General features: G+C 36.8%; 2 protein-coding genes across 2 annotated transcripts in view; one reads left to right on the top strand and one right to left on the bottom strand.

Moving 5' to 3' along the window:
- The window catches only part of LOC136865884 (uncharacterized), a 137759-nt gene that overhangs the window by 30357 nt on the left and 81999 nt on the right, over positions 1–25403 (bottom strand). The gene's annotated exons all lie outside the window — the stretch shown is intronic.
- LOC136866102 (platelet-derived growth factor subunit A) overlaps positions 1–25403 on the top strand; it is a 209180-nt gene that overhangs the window by 164130 nt on the left and 19647 nt on the right. The window contains exons 4-5 of the mRNA XM_067142779.2: positions 11953–12137; positions 17374–17484. Of these exons, the coding sequence (XP_066998880.2) occupies positions 11953–12137; positions 17374–17484 (296 nt within the window). The remainder of the gene's footprint in view (positions 1–11952; positions 12138–17373; positions 17485–25403) is intronic.

Raw genomic sequence — 25403 nt, 5'->3', positions numbered from 1 at the left:
TCTGTATGTCTAGTCTCTGTAACATCGTCCTAGCTGCACCACATTCGATCTTCATCCTATGATTCGCGAAGACTTAGCGGAAGTGTAACAGAGTTCACTAGAGCCTACACATAGCGCTGGTGAGAGTTACTCACGATTTTTAAAAGTTAAATTTCAATTGTAGTCCGCTTCTGTCATGTAGTAGTTAGCGTGATTAGCCGCCACCCAGGGAGGCTTGGGTTCGATTCCCAGCTCTGCCAAAAAATTTGAATGGCACGTGGGCTGGAACGGGGTCCACTCGGCCTTGGGAGGTCAACTGAGGAGGTGGGGTCGATTCCCACCTCAGCCATCCTCGAAGTGGTTTTCCGTGGTTTCCCACTTCTCCTTCAGAGATATGCTGGGTTGTTACCTACGATAACTTAAGGATGGTCGGCTCCATGGCCAAATGGTTAGCGTGCTGGCCTTTGGCCCAGCGGGTCCCGGGTTAGATTCCCGGCCGGGTTGGGGATTTTAACATTAATTGGTTAATTCTGATGGTTCGGGGGCTGGATGTATATGCTGTCTTTATCATTAGAATTCATCCAAGGTAGGGCCCCATCTTCATACACACGCAGGTCGCCTATACAGCGTTAAGAATTGATTATTTTCACTATGTTGGTCCGTATTGACTTATATTCAAATTTCTGTATAATATTTTCACCGCCTTGTCAATACTTATACATTTTATTTTATTTTATTTAATTACCGTACGGTAATACATAATACTGTACGGTAATAAATAATACCATACGGTAATTAAATAAAATAAAATGTATAAGTATTGACAAGGCGGTGAAAATATTTTACAGAAATTTGTATACAGCGTTAACTCGAAAGACCTGCACCAGGCCTCTTCGGAGGCCACACGCCATTATTATATGTAAGGACGCGGCCACTTCCTTCCCTCTTCTTAGCCTGTCCCTTCCAATCTTTCCATGCCTTCACAAGGTCCCTGTTTAGCATAGAAGGTGAGGGTGCCTGGGTGAGGTACTAATCCTCCTCCACAGTTGTATCCCCTCACCCAAAGTCTCATGCTCCAGGACACTGCCCTTGAGACAGTAGAGGTGGGATCCATCGCTGAGTCCGAGGGAACAACCTACCCTGGAAGGTAAACAGATTAAGAAAGAAAGAAGGAAAGAAAATATTTTAGTTGTAAATCTCAATTTTCACAGAGAATGAATCAGAATTCAAAATACTGATTTTTAAAATTGTGATCCACTCTGTGACAAGAGACCACCGGCGTTCTAACTCCTCGTTCAGTAATTAAATTATTATTTAAATTTTAGCAATATAAATTATTGAAAGTTCGTGACTAATACAGCACTGCAACAAAACAACTTTTCACAATACATAATTTAATAGGCCTATAAATGCTACTATGTAATGCGATCGTAGTTCACTCACAAAAAAGGATAAAAGGAACAAACGAACTTACCTTCTTACAGCAATCTTGGCAGAAGGCTACCCTTCCCTCCGTAGTGAAATTGGGATCACCTGTGATCCACCACTTCATCCGGTAGGACTTCGACGATTTTTTTTTTGCATTTACATTATTTTTTTTTGCATCACGCCGACACAGATAGGTCTTACGGTGATAATGGGATGGGAAAGGCCTAGGAGTGGGAAGGAAGCGACTGTGGCATTAATTAAGGTACAGCCTGGTGTGAAAATGGGAAAGCACGGAAAACCATCGTCAGGGCTGCCGATAGTGGGGCTCGAACCAACTATCTCCCGGATGCAAGCTCACAGCTGCGCGCCCTTAAGCGCACAGCCAGCTCGCCCAGTGATTTTTCTTTGGGCATTGCCACAGACATACTTTAAATACTTCTTCTTCACAATAAATCATAACGTTCTGAAGATAAAGCGTACGCGTACAACAGTTCACATCGAGAAGGAAGGATAAGGGATATGAGTTGTGCATGGGTTGTGCAACGTAGTTCGAGGTTGTCAACTTGTTCCTTGTTTCTCCTGACGGAAATTCCCAACAACTATTTCTGGTCACTTCCGAGAATTCGCATGTTTGTTCATGGGGTAAACAGATCTTGAGAAATGGGAAGATAATTTTGTCGAGCACATTAGTTACTGGAAGAAAATCGGCTTCTTTAAAATAGATTTAAAAGGCATCAAATAGGCAAATATACTCAAAACAGGCACAAACCCGTGAAATAGGCATTTATAGGCACAATAAAACCAACGAAATCTAGCTTAAAGGACCCCAAAGCGGATTTATATCTCAAAAGCCTACGTTTCTGAACACAGGAATAAAATAGGCAAATAGGCAAATTCCCGTCTCTAATTATGTGACAGCTACATACATAGCATTTGGCTCACATATGGCTACTGTGTGGGCCAATTTTTGTGAAGAGTTTGATGATTCTATATTTCCTATAAGTGACTGAAAATATGAATTATGCATGTGAAAAGTCCAAATGTACTTAACATCAATTAATAGAGAAAAATCAAACGTAAAAGAGATACAGATACGACAAAAAGTCATAAGACCAAGGTTGTAGAACATTCCAAATTGAACGGAGATTGTGCAATCCGTTATGTGATAGAACTTCCCAAAAGTCTGCACAATCATTAAAATTGCCTCCATATTTCGATATTATTCGGGGATAAAAAGTGAAAAATGTAAAGATCTTGGAAGTTTTCCATCCGGTACAGGCTAAAACGTATAATTTTGTCAAATTTCAATTTTCTTTTTCGTCTGGCAGATTATGCTGCAATCTGGATTTTGGGCAAGAAGGGTAAAAATTAGGACTTTCAGGAAACTAAACCAAAAAACTATGCAGATGATCATTATTACCCCTTAAACGGGTAACTGTGCGAAAATTTCGCCAAAATAGTCAATGTAGAGGCACACAGTCGTTAAGATTTTATTTATATAGATAGATATGGAATCTGCTCCACGTACAACACCTTTTGGGCTATGTCCGCTGGACTTAACCTGCAAAACTGACCATTCATGATATCTCCCTTATTAATCCTTCTGTTGAAAAATGCACATGAGAAAAAGAATTTTGAATTGGATTTCCAAACAGTTTGATCGATTTCCAGTCAGGTTGGTCTTGTACTGTAAATATTGTGGAAGAGTAAAATCACCATTTCGGTTCCCTATAAACCACTAGTCCATTCCGGGAACATGAAATGTTATTGACCTTTAAAACCTACCTTTGGACAGGTGGATGCTAAATATAAAGTTTGGTTCGAATATCTTCAGTAGTTTTCAAGTTGTACGAAATACGCTTTACACGCACCCGCTCTTGAGTTAAGTCCGAAGGGACTTGTACCGAAAAATGGTCCATTAATGATATCTCCCTTATTAATCCTCGTATCGAAATGATGCACATGAGAAAAAAGGTTTAGAAATTAATTTCCATTAAGGCAGGTAGATTTCCAAGTTTGGTTGTGTATATTTTGTGGGAGTGCAAAATCATGGTTTCGGTTTTATATAAAGCCCCAGTCAGTTCAGGGATTTAGAAACAAAATTTGCCCTAAAACCTACCCAAGGACAGGTGGATTCTAAATATGAAGTTTGGTGGAAATATATCCAGTAGATTTTAGCACTCGCGTACATATGTAGTAATTAAGGAAGAAAATAATACAGTTAAGAAAGTTGAAATTAATAGAAAATTGATTATAACTGAGAACAGCCAGATAAGGACAAATATTTAAATGCCAAGTGAATGTATTGGAAAATTAAATGCCCCTCAATAAATTATGCTTGTGTGAGTTATGGATATAATAAAGCGGCAACAGAGGAGAAATTTAGGCGCAGTGATTCTTAGGTAAACAGATAAGAAGATGACTATTGGTGTTATTACTTAATCTATTCGAGGGCGGTTATAACCTCCAAAGATATTCCGCCAATATCCCGCAGATAGGCTGATTGACGCCTCTCTTGCCTTCTACCCAAGGATCAACCATGAATTCAAAAGCATGATGAGGAAAATGGCAATATGTTACTCCCCTGCTGGCAAGCAGTCAGAGACGTTGCCATGGTAACCTGTAGGTTCATTGTCGGTCTTTCGTCACTCAATGCAGAGCATGATACCCGCAGAAAATAGTAAATTTCTCCATCATGTGAAGAGTAAGGTAAATTATGAACATAACAAAAGTTGTTTATAATGAAGAGATGTTTCACATACGGTCCACGGAGTTTACAGAAAATCAATAGTATAAGAGAAAATGGAGGAAAACCGTTCTGGTTTTCCTATAAACCCCCCGTCTATTCAAAGATTTTAAAATGATATGCATATCGAAACGTTCCCCAGGATGAGTATACTCTAAATATGAAGTTTGGTTAAGATCTATCCAGCCGTTTTGACGTGATGGTGAAACAGACAAACAGACACGAAAAGTAAAAACCACCGATTCGGTCTTGAGTTGACCTAAAAGGGATAAATATCTGAAAAATTGGCAAAACAAAAGAAATTACAGACAGTGGACCCCCTAAAACTTTATTTATATAGATTATTAACACCACACTCATAGATTTTTATTTTTATTTTGTCTTGTAAATATTGGTTATTAATATTATTTTATTTATTATTTAAAAAAATTAAGATGTGCTGTCCTAACATTGAGGTATTTGGTGTTTCTGTTTTTTCCCCTTCTTCTTCTTTTTCAAGATGTTCATTATTGTGCACATATTATTGTTAGTATTAAGAAATCACTCGACAACTTCTATACCATTGGCATATATCAAAATATGTAATTGTACAGTCTATGGAATCTAAATAAATGAATGAAGGAATGAATGAATGAATGAATATGGGATTAGCAGTTACGAATACATTCTTCAAGCATAAGGCTGTTCTGTTTACTGTTATACATGGGAAGGGGCCCCATATCCATAATAGACTATATCATAACTGACTTTGAATTCAGGCAATCTGTTAAGAATGTGCAGGTATACCAGGGATTTTTTGATGATACACACCACTATCTGATCTGTAGTGAACTAAGTATCTCTTGGCCTGGAATAGAGAAAGTGAAATCTGTCTGCAGACAAATAAGGGTGGAGAATCTCCAAGGCGAGGAAATTAGACAGAAGTACACTACATGAATATGATTAGTGAAAAGTTCCAAACAATAGACAGGAAGAAGTTTTGGGATATAGAACGAGAATGGGTAGCATGCAGGGATGCTGTTGTAGAAACAGCAAGGGAATGGCTGGGACCAACTGTGTGTAAAGATGGGAAAAAGCTATCATCTTGGTGTAATGAAGAAGTGAAGGCAGCTTGTAAACATATAAGGAAGGCATATCAGAAACGGCTCCTAACAAGGACTGACACATTTCATGTATTTATAAAGTTAAAAACAGTAGTCCTATAGTGCCTAGAAATGCTTAAATCAATGTTAGAAACTATATTTGCCTATGTTCCTATAATTCCTACTTTTATCCCTAAATCAATTAAAAATGCTTTTAATTTATTCTGATAAACTAAAATTTTTGTGGGCTCGTATCTTGAACAGTATATTCTTGAAATACTTATCAAACAAAATCTTAAAATCAGGAATTTGTAAAGCATACTCCCTGGAAGTCCTTAAGAACCTAACGGAGTGCACGCCCGTAATCTGCGTCACAAGTGAAAACAAGAAAGTCTCAGCTTCCAAGTCATCTTTAATTAAAAGGTTACAGGAGTTTCTGCACTTCACATCAGATGGTAAAATTATGTTCCGTGACGTTTATAGCAAAGAAGTGAGTGATATTTGTTCTATATTTTCCCCTAAGGAGTTATTATTAGTTCAGCAAAAAAAAAAATTGTATTTTAAGTGATACTGGTAAATGCCTATTACAATATGTAAAATTGAAGCTGCCTAAAATATATTTTTCCTATTTTTTCACACTTGGGAGGCTGTTTTAGGCACCTAAAATAAACATTTTAGCACCAAAAAATCCGAGGTCTACTCAAAGATCCCAGGGAATCACTGGACAGGTGGAAGGGATATTTTGAAGACTTTTTCAACATAAAAGGTGATTAATGTCAAAGAGATATTAATGTGTAATAAAAGGAGATGTCGCGAATAACCGAGCTCATGGGGAGGAGGACAATGATATTGGCGAAATAATGCCTGAGGAAGTGGAAAGGATGGTAAATAAACTCCATTGTCATAAAGCAGGAGGGATAGATGAAATTAGACCTGAAATTGTGAAATATAGTTGGGAAAGCAGGGATAAAATGGCTTTATAGAATAACAAGATAAGCATGAAATGTTAATAAGGTACCTTGTGATTGGACAACAGCAATAATTGCACCTATCTATAAGCAAGGGAACAGAAAGGATTGTAACAACTATCGAGGTATTTCATTGATCAGTGTAACAAACACTGGGCGAGTGGGCCATGCGGTTACGGGTGCGCAGCTGTGAGCTTGCATCCAGGATATAATGGGTTCAAATCCCATGTTGGCAGCCCTGAAGATGGTTTTCCATGGTTTCCCATTTTCACACCAGACAAATACTGGGGCTGTACGTTAATTAAGGCCACAGCCACTTCCTTCCCATTCCTAGGCCTTTCCTATCCCACTGTCGCCATAAGATCTATCTGTGTCGGCGCATCAATTGCATGGATTGCTAAAATTTTGGTGGTTTCAATGACATGCAATTATATTTTAAGGTTGAGAGGTGCCTGGGATTGTGTAGGATGCCCCAGATTTGAAATAAGAAAAGCATTTTCTGTATTGACCCCATACAGGATGGTGAAAATTCTATATTAATGGGCAAGTATGAAAACAATCTTCTTACTTTCTTTCCTGATTTTATTCATTAAAATCATAAGGACTGCTTTGAAACAAAAATAGGTAGAACAATATTTCATATAATCCAGCATCCTGTATTATTATAGACTGTCTTGATATTCATGTTCCTGAAGAGTTTCATTCTTTTGAGCTTGTAACAGAACAACACAGAATAAATACATTAGAACCAAACTGCAACAATGCAATGACATTAAACTATATACCAAATAAACTTACAATTTTTTCTGTTCACTTCATATTTTTGTATCACACTTCATTTTTTCTCGGATTAGGTATGCAAAAGTTGAAAGTGATATCAGTTCAATTTTTGCCTGTTTGGTTGTTTATATGAACATCAAGGGGAAACAGATCAACAGAATTTCTTGCTTTTTTTTTGGCTTTACGTCGCACTGACACAGATAAGTCTTATGGCGACAATGGGAGAGGAAAGGCCTAGGAATTGGAAGGAAGCAGCCCCAGCATTTACCTGGCATGAAAATGGGAAACCACGGAAAACTACTTTCAGGGCTGCCGACAGTGGGGCTCGAACCCACTATCTCCCAATTACTGGATACTGGCCACACATAAGTGACTGCAGCTATCGAGCTCGGTACAGAATTTCTTGAAACTCGGTATTTAAGTTTATAGCAAAATCTAGATAGTACATTAGGCTATATACCATTTGATTCATATACAGTGGCATAGCAATATTAAGAGGACAAAAATGGGAAATGTCAAATTTATCCATTAATATTAGCTTTATCAAAAACCTGTACATTATAAATGTTAAAATATAATACATGATTAGGCCTATTCCCCTCCCCTGTGAACCATGTGACCTTGCCACGGTGGGGAGGCTTGCGCGTCCCAATGAAGCAGATAGCCGAGCCACAGGTGCAATCATATCAGATGGGTATCAGTCGAGAGACCAAACTAACGAATGGTTCATCGAAAGCGTTTTGGAAGTTACAAGGGCGGCAGTCTAGATGATTGACTGATATGGCCTTGTAATAATACTCAACATGGGTTGGTTCTGTTGATACTGCTACATGGCTGAAAGCAACGGGAAACTATAGCCATAACTAACTCCCGAGGACATGCAGCTCTCTCTGTATGATGATGTACTGATGATAACTTCCTCCTGGGTAAAATATTCTGGAGGTAAAATAGTCTCCCATTCGGATCTTCGGGTGGGGACTACACGAGAGGGGGCGATCGTCAGGAAGATGGATACTAACATTTTGCGAGTTGGAGCGTGGAACGTTAGAAGTTTGAATCGTTGTGGTAGGTTAGAGAATCTGAAAAGCGAGATGGATAGACTAAAGTTAGATGTAGTTGGTATAAGTGAAGTACATTGGCAGGAAGAGCAGGATTTTTGGTCAGGTGACTACAGAACTATCAACACAAAATCGAACAAGGGAAATGCAGGAGTTGGTTTAATAATGAATAAGAAAATAGGGCAGTGGGTAAGCTACTACGACCAGCATAGTGAAAGGATTATTGTTGTTGAGATAGACACCAAATCAATGCCCACTACAATAGTGCAGGTCTATATGCGTACTAGTTCAGCGGATGATGAGGAAATCAAAAGAATATATGAAGAGATAGAAGATTTAATACAATACGTAAAAGGTGGCGAGAATCTAATTGTGGTGGGAGACTGGAATGTAGTGGAGGCCAAGGATGAGAAGGTAATGCATTAGGAGAATTCGGATTGGGACAAAGGAACGAAAGAGGAAGTTGGCTGGTTGAATTCTGCACCAATCACAATTTAGTCTTTGCTAATACTTGGTTCAAACACAACAAATGACAGCTGTACAAATGGACAAGACCTGGAGACACTGGAAGGTATCAAATAGACTTCATTATGATTAGGTAGAGATTCAGAAACCAGGTGCTGGATTGCAAAACTTTCCCAGGAGCAGACGTGGACTCTGACCACAACTTGCTGGTCATAAAATGCCATCTGAAGTTGAAGAAAATGAAGAAAGGAAGGAATGCAAGGAGATGGGATCTAGAGAAGTTGAAAGAGAAGAGTGTGAGGGACTGTTTCAAGGAACATGTTGCACAAGGACTAAATGAAAAGGCTGAAGGAAACACAATAGAGAAAGAAGGGATAGTCATGAAAAATGAGGTCAGTATGGCTGCTGAAGAAATGTCAAGAAGGAAGAAAAGATCAACTAAGAATCAGTGGATAATTCAGGAGATATTAGACCTGATTGATGGACGACAAAAATACCAGAATGCAAGAAATGAAGTGGGCAGAAAAGAATGCAGGCGATTAAAGAATGAAGTAGATAGGAAGTTCAGGGCAGCTAAGGAAGAATGGTTGAAGGAGAAGTGCAAGGATGTTGAAAGTTGTATGGTCCTAGGAAAGGTAGATGCTGCATATAGGAAAATCAAGGAAACCTTTGGAGAAAGGAAACCTAGGTGTATGAATATTATGAGCTCAGATGGAAAACCACTTCTAGGGAAAGAAGACAATGCAGAAAGATGGCAGGAAAATATCCAACAGTTGTATCATGGTAAGAACGTAGATGTTGCGGTTCTGGAACAAGAAGAGGCTGTTGATGCTGATGAAATGGGTGACCCAATTTTGAGCTCAGAATTTGACAGAGCTTTGAGAGACCTAAATAGGAGCAAAGCACCTGGAATTGATGGCATTCCTTCTGAATTACTGACTGATTTAGGAGAAACCAGCATGGCGAGGTTATTCCATTTAGTGTGTAAAATGTATGAGACAAGAGAAGTGTCATCCGATTTTCGATAGAATGTTGTTATATCTATTCCCAAGAAAGCTGATGTTGACAAGTATGAAAACTACTGCACCATTAGTTAGGTGTCTCATTCCTGCAAAATTCTAACATGTATTAATTACAAAAGAATTGAAAGACAAGTTGAAACTGAGTTAGGAGAAGATCAATTTGGCTTCAGAAGAAATGTAGGAACACGTGAAGCAATCCTGACTTTACGTCTGAATTTAGAGGATCGAATTAAGAAGGGTAAGCGCACATACTGAACATGGCATTCGTAGATCTAGAAAAGGCATTTGATAATGTTGATTGGACCAAGCTATCTGATTTTCTGAAGATGATCAGGATCAGGTACTGAAAAAGAAGAATTATCTACAATCTATATAAAAATCAGCCTGCAGTGATAAGAATCAAGGGCTATAAAAAAGAAGCAGCAATCCAGAAAGGGGTGAGGCAAGGCTGCAGTTTGTCCCCCCTCTTTTTCAAAGTTTATATAGAACAGGCAGTAAAGGAAATCAAAGAGGAATTTGGAAACGGAATCACAATCCGAGGAGAGGAAATCAAAACCCTGAGATTTGCTGATGATATTGTTATTTTATCTGAGACTGCAGAAGATCTGGAGAAGTTGCTGAATGGTATGGACAGAGTCTTGGGTGAGGAGTACAAGATGAAAATAAATAAGTCCAAAACAAAAGTAATGGAGTGCAGTCGTACGAAGTCAGGTGATGCAGGAAATATTAGATTAGGAAATGCTTAAAGGAAGTAGATGAATATTGTTACATGGGTAGTAAAATAACTAACGATGGCAGAAGTAAGGAGGACATAAAATGCAGGCTAGCACAAGCAAGGAAGACTCTTCTTAAGAAAAGAAATTTGCTCACTTCAAATATTGATATAGGAATTGGAAAAATGTTTTTGAAGACTTTCACTTGGAGCATGGCAATGTATGGAAGTGAAAGATGGACAATAACTCGCTCAGAAAGAAAGAGAACAGAAGCTGTTGAAATGTGGTGTTACAGAAGAATGCTGAAGGTGAAATGGATAGATCAAATCACAAATGAAGAGATACTGAATCGAATTAGTGAGAAGAGATCGTTGTGGCTAAATTTGATGAGAAGAAGAGATAGAATGATAGGAGACATCTTAAGACACCCAGGACTTGTGCAGTTGGTTTTTGAGGCAAGTGTAGGGAGTAAGAACGGTAGGGGTAGACCAAGGTATGAATATGACAAGCAGATTAGAGCAGATGTAGGATGCAGCAGTTATGTAGAAATGAAAAGTATGGCACAGGATATGTGGCATGGAAAGCTGCATCGAACCAGTCTATGGACATGACTCAAACAACAACAATAGGCCTATTACATTTTTCACAAACTTCCAAATATCTCTTACATTTTTACCGCATGGGCTATAATAACAGAGATATTCACAAATTTAGAACTTTAGTATAAAGTCCACCAACTCCAAAAATCACAGACTTGGAAATATTGTTTGACTGTCATGGTAACTGGTTAAATGGTGATGATGGCTGCTTTTTGTGATTGTTTCTAAAGGGTACAAAAAACCATGCAATTATCAGCCCATACAGATCAGGAAAATGGGAAAGAAAACTTGAAGAAAAATAACACAAGAAAAGGGAATCATAAGGCAGAAATGAAACGCTGAGTTTGGATGCGCTAATATCGCCGAGCTGGAAGAAAATGAAACGTGATGACCTACAACCCACCAACTGCTTGTGCCTTCCCTAATTTTTCCATACTCTGGAGACATCACTCTAACTTGCTCCAGCACAAGCGGCAACATCCACCTGTCGCCATCCTTCGTGCAGCAATGTCACAATTCAAATGCAGTCAATAGTAGAAACAGGTACTCTTGCCATATTTACCTCAATCCTACACGTGCTGTCCATACACCACCAACCTTACAAGTGGTGATGTTAAACTGACAGATGTGATAAATGCCTCCTATTGAACAAATATTGAACCTGATCTGGGTTTAGCACCATTATGTCTCTCAGATATTGGTCTACAATGTATACTGTAAATATGTTTGAGGTACTGTGACATATATCGTGTGAAATCATAATATGCAAACCTTTTTTGAGCACTGAACTATCATCAGAGGCAACAACATCCACCCACTGTTCTCTACATCTAAAGTTTTATCTAAGAAAATGCATGAACATGAAACTGAGGTCCAATCATACTTGTGCATCCACCATTTCTGTCTCCAATTATGTACCAGTGGTAATGTATATCTTGTAGGATGATCTCTGCATAATTGGTTACTCATACAGGATACAGGGCAACAGTAAGCATAATGTGTTGATTTTTCCATTTTGTTTGCATTCATCTTTTAATTATTTTTTTTCATACTATAAATACCAGAGAAATCTACTCATATTTTGTAGTAACACAGACAAATCTTATTAACAGAATCAGTCCTAACTCCAAAACAAGCAGCATGCACTCCAGAACTTAAAGTGATTTCCCTGCGGACTTCTGATGATCCTGCACTCTTCTACTACCCATTCTGCACTAGAGTTGAACGGTGTGGAGGATGCTGTGCTAGTGCTCTTCTCAGCTGTCAGCCATCACAGACAGAAATAATCAATTATCAGGTAAATATATTTTGCATTATTCATCAGAACCTCATGAATATGACTTGGAAGAGCCCCACATTTATCTTTAGTGACAAAATCAGCATTAATACCTTTTCTTTTGAAAGAAGGTTCTCAATTAATCCAATGTCTAAATTTCTGCTGAGACTATGTCCACCATTATTGTTTACAAGCGAGGAGGAGCGAGTCAGTTTGGCCTCACCCGCTAGCCAAGCTACTGGGCCACCACATGCACTCTCGCCTCAGGGAGGGTGGGCGAACAGTAGGAGTGCCGGTCCCCTCTGCTAGAGTCCCCTGGAAACCTCTTACACAATTGGGGGACTGAGAGTGTTCTAGGCGTATCCAGATTCTGGACCATTTTGCGAACTGCTAGGCGCCTAGTGACGGGTGGAGTTGGAAGTTCTGTTCAGTGTGCGACAGTTGAGACATGCGTTGCAGGCAGAGTGTTCTGCTGTGGAGCACTGGGTAGAGTTCACAGTTGAGTTTGTCAGGCAGTGTTCTCAGTCAGAGTTGAGGATCAGTTTAGCAGTGCAGTGCAGTGCAGCGCTGTGCAGTGATTGTTCTATCCATGGAACTGAGTCTATCATTCCATTCTATACATCATCAAGGAGTAAAACCTCTCATGTCCAGCTGCTTTGAACTGAACGATGTGTCTACCATTTTCATCTTTGAAGCATATGCTAGACGCTTGATATCCCTTTAATTGACTCTTAAAAGTCTGGTAGAAGTTTTGAGAGTTATTTTGAACAAAGCTGTCTTGCAGGTCAATAAGTTGTGATTTTTCAAAAGTTCTTTTACATTGTTTTATTCTCTCTTGTAATGTGCCTTTCTTTTTAGTTTTGACTAGCCTAAATGTTTTCTGAGCTGCATTGGTTATATCTTTAGATAAATCTTGCCACTTTCCATGATGAGATACTTTTATTTCTTCCTGAAATGTTTCCAATGTTTCTTGCCTAATTTTTAAGTCTATTTGTGTTATATTTGTTTACTCTTTCCCCTCTTCTGTGATTTCTGTTGGGTAAGAATTTTTGTTTGATTTTAGACAAGTAGTGATTGGACTCAAATTCTCTGCTTCTTACTACCTTGACATTCATAATTTCTTTCATGTTTCTTATGGATATAGCTACATGATCCAGCTGAAATTCACCTAGTAATGGATTTGGAGAAATCCATGTTTTAGCTTTCCTTGGCAAGTTCTTGAAGAAATTGACACTAACTTTAATTGAAAATGTTTACAGATAATAAATAATCTCATTCCACTGATGTTTATTCTTTGGTGTGAGGTCTATGAATTCTCTCTCTTCCTACTTGGGCATTGAAACCTCCATGTAATATCACCACATTTGATTTTGGAATTTTAGATAATTCATCATCCAGGAGTGTCCAAAATTCCTCTACTTTATTTGGGTTCTTTTTGTTGTCTTCATTTATTGGTGTATGACAGTTAATAAAAGTATAGTTTTATTTTTGCAGTTCATTGTTAAAAGAGATATCCTTTCGGAGCAGGATTTGAATTCAGTTACATTGTCTAATAATCTTTTATTAATATAAAAGGCTGTTCCTGAGAGTGGCATTCCTTTCATAATTTTAATCGCAGGTTGAACTTTTAAAAGATTCAATAATCTTTTGTTTCTGTCACATTCTCATCCAAAAATCTCGCCTCTGGTACTGCTAAGATTTGAATTTCGTTTCTATCTAGAAGTAGTTTTAATTCCTTCTGTTTACCAACCTTCAACAAAGAATTTACATTCAAAGTGACTGCAAAAAACTTCTGTTTAAACTTAAGTCTAGACGAATTCCAAGGATGCTCCGACTCATCCTTATTGCAGAGGTTCGGACTCCCCAGAACTCTAGGTCCTGATGCATTACATAACGTAATGGTGGATTTCTCTTCTGAGCTGCCACCTGGGTTAGTGCTTTCTTTCAGCGGCTTTTCCATTCTGCAATTGAAATTGTGTATTTAAGGGTTGGAATAACATTCCAAAGTAAGATCAGATTATTAGTCTGAAATGATTTTTTCATGGTTGACTCCACTAGGTTCTTCCGCCTCTCAGCTGTTGAGAAATGAGATTCTTCTTCCGCCTTCGAGACCGTTGACCGTTTTTCTCTTGACCTCAGCTGATCCGCGGGTGCTTACTTGGCATTGCCTTATTCATACTTGTCCTGCATATCTACAGGAACTTCCCCTATCAGCCATATGGAATGCGCCATGTCAGGGTTGAGGTCTCCCACCCCAGTGTCTTATGCAGGGTTATATTTAGCCCCTACTCAATTCAGAGCCAAACCCCATACAAGCTAACCAGGCATGGCAACAGTTTCTTTATTGAAAGAATAATAAATAAATATAAATATAAAAGATAAATTAAAACAACTCCTCTTAATCTACCTTTACGTTCAACGAACAAATTTACAAAGTCACCAACATTTTTAAAAAGCATGATGTAAAAGTAGTTTTCAAAACCAATAATAGGAACGCAGAAGTCTTGCGTAATACCACATCCAGAAATAAGTTCAATAGTTCTTCAAAATCAGGAGTGTACAGGATTATTTGCAACAGCTGCAATTCTTCTTACATTGGGCAGACTGGGAGGAGCTTTAATATAAGGTACTCGGAACACGTTAATGTCCTGAAGTACACTAGATTTTCAGCTGTAGGACAGCATATGCATGACTATAATCACCAATTCACAGACATAAAACAAGATATGGAAATTCTCATAATCATCAATAAAGGACCTCTCCTTAACATTATAGAAAGCTGCTTCATACACAGAGATCAATATTTTAACCCGAATTATCTTAATGACATTTCAGAAAAGCCAAATATCCTGTTTGACCTTCTAATCCCCATTTTTAGACACGTCAAACCAAGAAGTCGTAATTCAGTTTTTCATACTATTCACAGCACCTTTCCTCAGCAGCCATCTGTTTTCCCACATCCTTCGGCCCCGCCTTAATCCCCCCTTCCCCTCTCTCCCCTTTCCTTTCCCCACCCTCTCTCCTTGCCCTGCCCTCTCCCTTTTCTTTAAATCTCACAACCGTTAGTAAGAGGCACACAACAATAGGCCTCGCAACACATGCCGCAATGAAAGGTAAGTCTCATATAATCTGTGCCATTTGATTAGCACTCTCTCTCCTTCCGTTCATTAATTTTGTCTATCATTTAATCAAGTTAACTTCATGGACACCGCATTGAACTGCAAATGTCTACCAGCTACAAATTAAGAATGTACCAGTTATTTAACCATATCTTTGTGTGCTGTTCTTGATTCAACCACTGACAATGTCCAACGGAGGAACTTCTCAGCATTTTCATGATATTTTAACAACAAGCACTAGTGGAACATTTTAACATGATGCAACGCATCTAAGAATTTTAGAGCCTGATTTTAATTCATCATATTTTACATATTGTGCACATAGTTCATCCCAGATGTTTTTAACACTTTTTAATGTCCTTTTTCACTTCCTCAAGCGTAATTTCACTAACATCAATGTCCTCCTTCCCATGAGCCTGGTTGTTAGCGATTTCAAGAGACAGATTTCCTTTTACATTCAGAAGATTTTCAAAATATTTCTTCCACCTGTCCAGTGATTTCCTGGGATCTACTATGAGTTCACCTGATTTACCCAAAACACTATTCATTTCCTTTTTCCACCTCCCTTTCTAAGATCTTTTATTCCTGTCCAGAAAGGTTTTGCTGCTGCCTGACCAAGTCTTTGCAGATTATTGAAATCTCCCCACAACTTCTTCTCGCATTCAATAATTCATTTCATTATGTTTCTATCATCTATGTACAATTCCCTATCTGCATCAGTCTTTGTTTGGGACCAGTTCTGATACACCTTTTTTTATGTTTACAGTACAAGCTCCCCTTGCTACATCATTCCACCAAGAGGTTTACTTTATCCCATCTTTACAAACAGCCTTTCCTACGCATTCCATGGCTGTTTCTACTACAGCATCCCTGTATGCCACACATTCTTTCTACATCCTGAACCTGCTTACTCGTTTTTAAATTTTCACTAACATATTTCTAATTTGCTTGTCCCCAAGATTCTCTCCCGTATTTATCTCCAGACAGATTACTCATTAAATCTCTATAACAGTCTCTCTCCACAGCTGCCTCAGAGGGTTAGTAGTAGAGTGTCCAACTCATTATCTGAAGTTCATGGATTCAGTCCCTTTTTTTTTTTTTGCTATTTGCTTTACATCGCACCGACACAGATACGTCTTATGGCGACGATGGAATAGGAAAGGCCTAGGAATGGGAAGGAAGTGGCCGTGGCCTTAATTAAGGTACAGCCCCAGCATTTGCCTGGTGTGAAAATGGGAAACCATGGAAAACCATCTTCAGGGCTGCCGACAGTGGGGTTCGAACCCACTATCTCCTGATTACCGGATACTGGCCGCACTTAAGCGACTGCAGCTATTGAGCTCGGTGGATTCAGTCCCAGCTGAGGTTTTTTTTTTTTTTGAAGGACAGTTAAACGTCTTGACACCCCACGTTATTGTTCTTGGCATGTTCAAGACCTGTAGTGGCATACTTATTGTCATCCAACGAACCTAAATTAACTCAGCCATAATATATGTTCCAGTAGAATTTCACTTTCATTGCTAGATAGCAGCACAATCGGAATGTAAAATCGGTAGGCAAGTTACCTAGAAGGCACCACTTCAGAAGGTCTGTACCACAGTAGACGAAGCCATACAATTATCATCATCCACAAAGTTTTGGAAATACAAATGTTCCTAACTTCTCTGTGTCATTATTTCAATTCTTATCAACTCTTTTTTACAAGCAAACCATCCCCAGAGCTGTTACAACTGTTTACTTCCAAGGATATTTGTGGAACTACTACAAGGAAACTTGATGAATATTGAACTTTAGACCAACTTACTAATTGTTTTTATCATATGTGTGTATGATCCTTCAGTTAGAAGTTATCAATCGTAATAGAAAATCATGTAGCTCCCATAAGAAATTACTGATGTAACAGAATGTAAGCCATTTTACCTAAATAAGGGTTAGTCCCTTAAGATCTAGTAAGCTTTTCTAAAATACTTACCACATTTGTCTAGAAACTGAAGGGATTTGGATTTTAACATTGTTCCCTATTTCCAATTCAATACTGTCCTAAACATCTACATACCGGTACTATACTTCTTGCATACACTATGAAAATGAAATAAGTAAAGTTTTTGTTATAACCTAAAGTTGATATTTTCTTATAGGTGATGGTGACTGAATACCAAAGTGGGAAAAAGATGCAATTCAGACAAAAAGAAATCATCCCAGTTGAACGTCACACAAAATGCAAATGTGACTGTATTATAAAAGAAAAGGTAAGGAGTAAAACATTAAAGGAATATTAATTCTTAAGGAGAGCATAATATTTCTCTGTATTTACTATTTTCCCTACCACACTAGACACATGCTGGATACTCCAGAATATGGAAATATATTTTCTAAAAGATCAAGTCTCTTTTGTATTTTCGTAACTAATCAATTTTAATATTTGAAATCCTTAAAAGAATTTTGCTTATTTATTGAGGTAGAGTTATGTAATATCTCCAAACTTCTATTGTTAGTATGAAAGGATATATTAACATTATGCTTTTTGAAGATATTAGTGATGTTATAAATGTTTTTAATAAAAGTGAAGGTTGAAAACGTAATAGAACTGGGTTTTTCTCTTGCCAAGGTAGTTTTTAAGCGGTACCTGAATTTATTAATTATTCTTTTGGTAAAAGTATCTTTGAAGCCATTAAATTTGCTGTTTGGTCTGTACGTAAAAGAAGGAAGTCTATTTATTGTTAAATCCAGAAAGTTGATCGATATATTAGTTTCTGATTCTAAGGTAAATTTAATGTGCTGATCTAAGCTATTGAGATTTTTAAGGGTAGAAGGGTGGAACGTTCGTCTAGAATCATAAAAGTGTCGTCTACCTACCCGGCCCAAAACTGAATATTAGCAAATTTAACATAGTTATGCGGTATGCTCAAGAAAATTTAAATTAACTTAAGCCAAGCCGTCTTGTTTATAAACAACATTGTCGATAGTGAAGTAGTGATTGTTGATTAAGAATCTTAAAATTATCATGAAGTCATGAATTTCAAGTTTGCTTAATTGACTGTAAGCATGTAAGTTTTTTCAATAATCGGAAAAAGTAAGCTGGTTTTTATATTCGGACACATGTTAACAATATCAAAGGCATGCATAGTGTGGTAAGGTTGAAGTCTGAAGTTATCTAATTTCATGTTAACAATATCAAAGGCATGCACAGTGTGGTAAGGTTGAAGTCTGAAGTTATCTAATTTCTTGACTAGTTCTATAGTATTCTTAATAGATTTATTTGAAGAAAACTTATAGTGTTTTTTAAGAAATTGCTAAATGAAGTGAGACAATCTATATAAGGGGCTTGTTCTGTAGTTAATAATGGGTCGAATGGGGACACCAGTCTTGTGGATTTTGGGAAGTGCTCTTGCCACTGGCAAACCTGGTTTCATATTTGTTAATTTATGTTTTTTCTTGTTCAGTAAAAAAGAAACGATGTATTCTTTAAAATCTGTTTTAAATGATGTTGAGTTGATTGTGTAGGATCTTTCTTAATTACTGAAAAGGTATCATTGTCAAAAAAGTCTTAGTTTTTTTGGAGGGAATCGGTTTTGTTCATGATGACTGTCGTGTTGCCCTCATCGGCCTTTGTAATAATAAGTTGGTTGTCTTTAATTTTCTTGTTGAGTTTTAGGATGTGCTTTCTTTCGGTGCAGGATTCCTTAATATTGTTAGTATTAGAAGGCATGGTTCATTTTTGGAAAGAAAATTTTATTTAATGCTTTTTTACATACATTCTGATCTCGTCTTGTAATTCGTGTGGCATGTTACTGATAGCAACGTCCGACTCAACGAGTTTGGAAGCTACATTGGCTGAGTGGAGGGGGGCCAATTATGTTTCAGGCCTTTCGAAATAATTACTTTTTCTTCATCGTCAAAAGCAGTTTCAGAGAGATTGACGATCGGCGGGTGAAATTGTACTAATATATCATTAGTAGAACTAGAATTTCTATTGATCTTGGGGGAGGGTTTTGCCTGACGCTACTTTATTTTTGAGCGCTTTGAGTTTCTTTTCTAATGTTATCTGTTTCTTAGACAGTATATTAAATAATTTAAATTGAACTTGATCCTGAAAGATGTTCCACTGAGCTCTTGTAAGTAAGGCCGTGGCCTCGAGATGAGCCTCATACAGGCCGTGATTTAAGAAGAATTTTTTCTTATAGAGAAAATTCATCTCAATTTTTTTTTTGCCAAAATCTATTAATTTTAAGCTGAACTCCATGTTGATGGGGAGGAACACATCGTTGTTTCATGACACCTTTTAAAAAATTGGGTGTCAGGTTTTGTGTAATACATTGTTTAATGAATTTTATATCTTTGCCTAACATCCCAATTTTGATTTTTAAGCCTAAATATTGATAGGCTATCAAACTTGTCTGGTTGGCTTCCTCACTTATATTTAGGAATTTCATCTTGTGTCCGTATTGAACTAAGAATAACAGAGAAGTAAACTTAAAGGGTCCACCTTTTCAATACAAAATATGTTATGCTGATTACAACAGTTTATTTGGTACTAGTTTCGACGCTGATATGCGTCATCTTCAGCCGATCTTGGGAAAAGGCATTTATACATATGTAAATACATATAAAAATACATAAGTCATTATAACATTACACTTGGAGACAATAGTTAAAATAATATAAGTTACAGCTAAAATGAAACATAAAACTTCGTGTAATCATGAGTTAAAATCCTGATAGTCACTATTCAAGCAACACTATGAACACTTTAAAAAGGTCATGTTATGTTATTTAGTTCAAATTAAAACCTTGAGAGAGTCCTGGGTTCAACCTTGAGTAACACATTTGTTTCATTAGATAAAAATCTGTCATTTTTTACTAGTATGCAGTGTATACAATTCTTGTTTTTATTATCCACTCAATTCAATACATAAAATCTTTATTGTCTTTAAAGAACATTAGGACATGTTTCGCTCGCTGTATCGAGCATATTCAGCCATCTTATTATACAATTTTCTCAAGGTTGAGTCATACATTAAACCTTATTTACAATAATTTTGTTCATTGAAAGTGTTTTACACAATAAATATTCGCCATTACTTAAAAAAAAATCAAGTAAAATTGACAATTAAACGGTATCATTAATAGATTAGATGTTAATTACATAATATTGATAAAATGTCATCACTAGTTAAAAAGTAAACTTTTTTTTTTGGACAATGAAAATGTATCATTAATGGACTAGGCATTAGTGACATAATATTGATGTCCAAGTCATATTCAATATGCCAATTAAATAGAAAGATTTGGCTAATTCTCGTTTGTCTCTTGATTTTTCAAATACTGTTAGTGTATTTATCGGAGTTTCAAATGAAATTGGTGAATGTTAAAGGATTAAACTTGCAGTATTTTTTCCCGTTCTGTTTTGAGAACTACATCAGCATTGATGGACCATTGAAGGTTTATACTCTGTTGTGTGCATTATACTTGTAATCTTCACAATCTTCAACTGATTTAAGTCGGCCTATATTACTGGTCAGATTGTTGATAAGCGTAGTTAAAGAGATACCAATAATTGTTACACAGATGTGATGTGTTGTATACTGCAACGCTATGGATGATTGTATCTGTAACAAAAGATTATTGTGATTGTAATAGTTTGTAAATGTTATTATGAGTACATTGAAGCTGGAATACCCCTTTCCCCTTTGTTTCACGCTTTTTTGGTTAGTTGTGCTTGTTGCAGTACTGAGGCTATTTGTCGTCGTGTTTTTACTTCTTGTGTTATATGAATGAAGCGGGTGTAGTGAGGGTGAGTAGGTGGAGAAGGAGAAGGGGCTATGGGCGGAGCATTGGGCATTGGCGTAACATGAGAAAGGCAAGCAGGGGGGTGGAGGGGAGGGAATTGTGGGCCGGGTATTGGATACTAGCTTAGCTTGTGGAGGGGAAAGACAAAGGGCTATAGGCGGAGTGCTGGGCATTGGCGTGACATGAGGAGGGTGAATAGAGGGTGTAGGGGAAGGAATTGTGATGGGAGTTATATTTGTTAGCGTATTGGAAGGTTTACAGTTGAAAATTTTTGAAATTTTACTGTTGTCTGATTTAAAAGCTTGTAGCAATTTTGGCAATTGTTCTATTAAAGGTTTTTTTATTTCAATTGCATTGTTTAGGTTTTTTCCCTATTGAAATGCCGATCTAAATAAATATAGATGTTTTCGTATTCAGTCATTAACTTTCCTTTCTCAGTTCTTTTTAATACCGTGAGGTCCTTACCTTTGATGGCAAGTTTCTTTCATATGGTTAGCCATTGCGGAATACTTATTATGTTTTAATGTGTTATAGTGTTCCATATATCTTGTGATAAAACTGCGCCCAGTCTGGCCAACACATGAGAAATTAAAATAAGCGCATGTTAATCTATATATTCCGGATCCCTGATATTCATCTTTATTTATGTTAACTGTATTATGATTAAAGAAGATGTTTCTATTAATGTTATTTGTCCTAAATGCTATTTGTAGATTTTTTTTTTCAAGGAATTTGTAATTTGGTGAATTGCAGGATTGGTGTAGGTGAAAGTAGCATATTTTGATTTTTGATTTTTCTCTGGAGTAAGATTAGCCAGTCTAAGTTTTACTTTGTTAATGATTCGATTAATTGTCTCTATTTTGTAACCATTAATTAGTGCTAGTTCTTTTATAAATCTGAGTTCTTTCTTTAGGTTAACTGTTGATAAAGGTATCTCAAAAGCTCTGTATACTAGGCTGAAAAAAAAAAAAAAGAAGCTTGTTTATGTGATTTTGGATGAAGGGAATAATTTTTTATTGTAATTGGGGTGTGTAAAATATAATATAAGAAATTTATTTTAACTTCAACCTATTCAATACAGTACAAGATGTTAAACGTATTAGTTAAACATCGTTAAAATAGTTGAGACATATTTTGCCCCTTCTGTGGGTATTGGATATTAGCTTAGCTTGTAGAGGGAAAAGTTTTCTTCAAATAAATCTATTAAGAATACTACAGAATTAGTCAAGAAATTAGATAACTTCAAACTTCAACCTTACCACACCATGCATTCATTTGATATTGTTAACATGTATCCGAGTATAAAAACCAGCTTACTTTTTCCGATAATTAAAAAACCTGCATGCTAACAGTCAATTAAGCAAACTTGAAATTCATAACTTCATAACAATTTTAAGATTCTTAATCGACAATAACTACTTCACTTTCGACAATGTTGTTTATAAACAAGACGGCTTGGTGATGGGGTCATTGGCCTCGGGAATTTTGGCTGAAGTTTATTCAGATTTTCTTGAGCATACTGCAATTTATAACGATTTTAAATTTGTTAATATTCAGTTTTGGGCCAGGTAAGTAGACGACAATTTTATAATCCTAATCGAACGTTCCACCCTTCTACACTTAAAAATCTCAATAGCTTAGATCAGCACATTAAATTTACCTTAGAGTCAGAAACTAATATATTGATCAAATTTCTGGATTTAACAATAAATAGACTTTCTTCTTCTTTTACGTACAGACCCAAACAGCAACTACTATAAGGCAAGATTCATTACATCCTCTAACACACAAAAGCGCAACATACAATAGCAAAGTAGACTGTGTGTTCAAGATTCCCATGTCCAAGACCAATCTTCAGAAGGAATTAAATATTATCCATTCTATAGCAAAATTTAATGGCTTCAAAGATACTTTTATTGAAAGAATAATTAATAAATTCAGGTAATGCTTAAAAACTACCTTGCCAAGAGCCTGTTCTATTTCGTTTTCAACCTTCACTTTTAATAAAGACGTTTATAACGTCACTAACACCTTCAAAAAGCATAATGTTAATATATCCTTTCGTACTAACAATAGAAGTTTGGAGATATTATATAACTCTACCTCAATAAATAAGCAAAATTCTTTTTTCAAATTCAAGAGTCTACAGGCTTTGTTGCAAGGACCGTAGCTGCTCATATACAGGTCAAACTGGACGTAGCATTAAAATCAGATATGCAGGACACATTAATGCTACAAAACACAACAGATTTTCGGCAGTGGGCCAACATATGAAAGAACTAAAACATACCTTTACTGAGATAAATCAAGATATCGAGGTATTAGAGGTTCTAAATAAAGGTCCCTTGCTTGACACTACTGAAAATTGTTACATACATTTAGATTAATATTTTTATTCAGGCTTACATTTGAATGATATCTCCAAAAAACCAAAGATCTATGATTTTCTTATTATGTTTCTTAAAAATATTAATATTCCAAATAACATCTCTGTCTTTCGTATCATGTGTAATACTCTCTTACGCTGCATGCCTCCACCACATCAACCTCCCTAGATCTTCTCCCCTCCTACCTCAGCTTACATCGCTTCCCTTACTCAAGCTTGTCATTATGCCAGTTCTTTCCTCTCGGCATGCATGTCACATAACAGGCCCTATGAGGTGAGTCTCTCATACGTTACTTAATTTCTTTCCATTTTTCTTTCGATTCAATTCTAAAAAGCCATTTTCTTTTCCATGCTTCAGGTCTGCATTGAACTGTGAAATTTCTTTGTGGATTTTGTTGTAACACGGTTTCCACCTCATCAGACTTGACAATCTCGATTATCTGAACGCAAGTGACTGTTCACAAGTTTTTCAAGATTGATGTTGATCCTTTACAGAGGAGTTTCTTACCTAATTCGACCACTGCATACTAGTAAAAAATGACAGATTTTTATCTAATAAAAAAAGTGTGTTACTCAAGGTCGAACTCAGGACTCTCAAGGTTTTAACTTGAACAAAATAGCATAACATGACCTTTTTAAAGTGTTCAGAGTGTTGCTTGAATAGTGACTATCAGGATTTTAAGTTGTGATAACAAGAAGTTTTATGTTTCATTTTAGCTGTAACTTGTATTATTTTAACTATGTCTCCAAGTGTAATGTTATAATGAGTTGTGTATTTTTATATGTATATACATATGTATAAATGGCTTTTCCCAAGATTGGCTGAAGATGACACATACCAGCGTCGAAACTAGTACCAAGTAAAATGTTGCAATCAGCATAACATATTTTGTATTGAAAAGGTGTACCTGTTAAATTTACTTCTCTGTTATTCTCAGTTCAATATGGACACAAGATGAAATTCTTAAATTAAAAAAAACAAACAGCAAACTAATGAAAACACATTGTGGTCCCTAGTTGTCCGATTAATTAAGGATGAAACCCACACGATTATCGAACCAGCCAACTTGGTTCAAGAAGGTGGAAAGGGACCTACAGGAGATCGGGATCACTTATGAAGATATACAGGAACACAACTCTCTCAGGAAGAAACTAAAAGACCACCAGGGTTTCCAAGAAAGGCCAAAGTTGAAGACAAGAAATATGTGGATGAAGGAAAGGGAAAAAAGCAACATTGGCAACGAATGAAGGAACACTTGGCAAATATCAAAGCCCGGAGACGACGGCGAGGACGATGAATTCCATGGAAAGAAAATATTACAAGAAATACTACTAGTTTAACATTCTAAATCCAGCAGAAAATCACAAAATCAGTGTCCGACATTTACTACTTTTACTTTTCTCTTTACACTAGCACTAATGATTTTCTTAAACGATTTGATGCCAGAAGGGAATCTATCAGACTGCTGCAGGTAATTTATTCCAATCCCTAATGGTCCTGTTTACAAAGGAAAACTTGCCCACATCAGTATGCTGGTTTCTGGCCCTAATTTTATGCATATGATCATTTCCCGATAAGTACGAGGGAGGTTCCAACCTGGCAGCCCCTTCCGTGTAGCTCTTATAAAGACCACACAGGCGTGCTCTAGTTCTTCTAGATTCAAGACTTTCCCTATTAATGGTATTTCTCCTATTCCCGTTTACAAAACTCATCGCTCTTCTTTGAACTTTTTGTAGGGAATTTATTAAACCTACCCTGTACGGATTCCAGCACGCAGACCCTTATTCGAGAATCGGTCTTGCCAAACATTTATAAGCTTTACGTTTGTCACTAGAATTAGCTTTCTTGAGATTCTGCACAAAAAAATGTAACAATCTCCAGGATTTCTTAACTACGTTTTCACCTTGCTCTGACCAGTTTGTCTTTTCTAATAGTAACACCTAAGTACAATTACAACTATCAACAACACTTTCCCTCCCAAGTTCGTAATC

The sequence above is a fragment of the Anabrus simplex genome, chromosome 3 (assembly GCF_040414725.1).
Source record: "Anabrus simplex isolate iqAnaSimp1 chromosome 3, ASM4041472v1, whole genome shotgun sequence".
NCBI lineage: Eukaryota > Metazoa > Arthropoda > Insecta > Orthoptera > Tettigoniidae > Anabrus > Anabrus simplex.
Note: the sequence above shows the minus strand (reverse complement) of the source record. Positions and strands in the feature narration are given on the sequence as shown.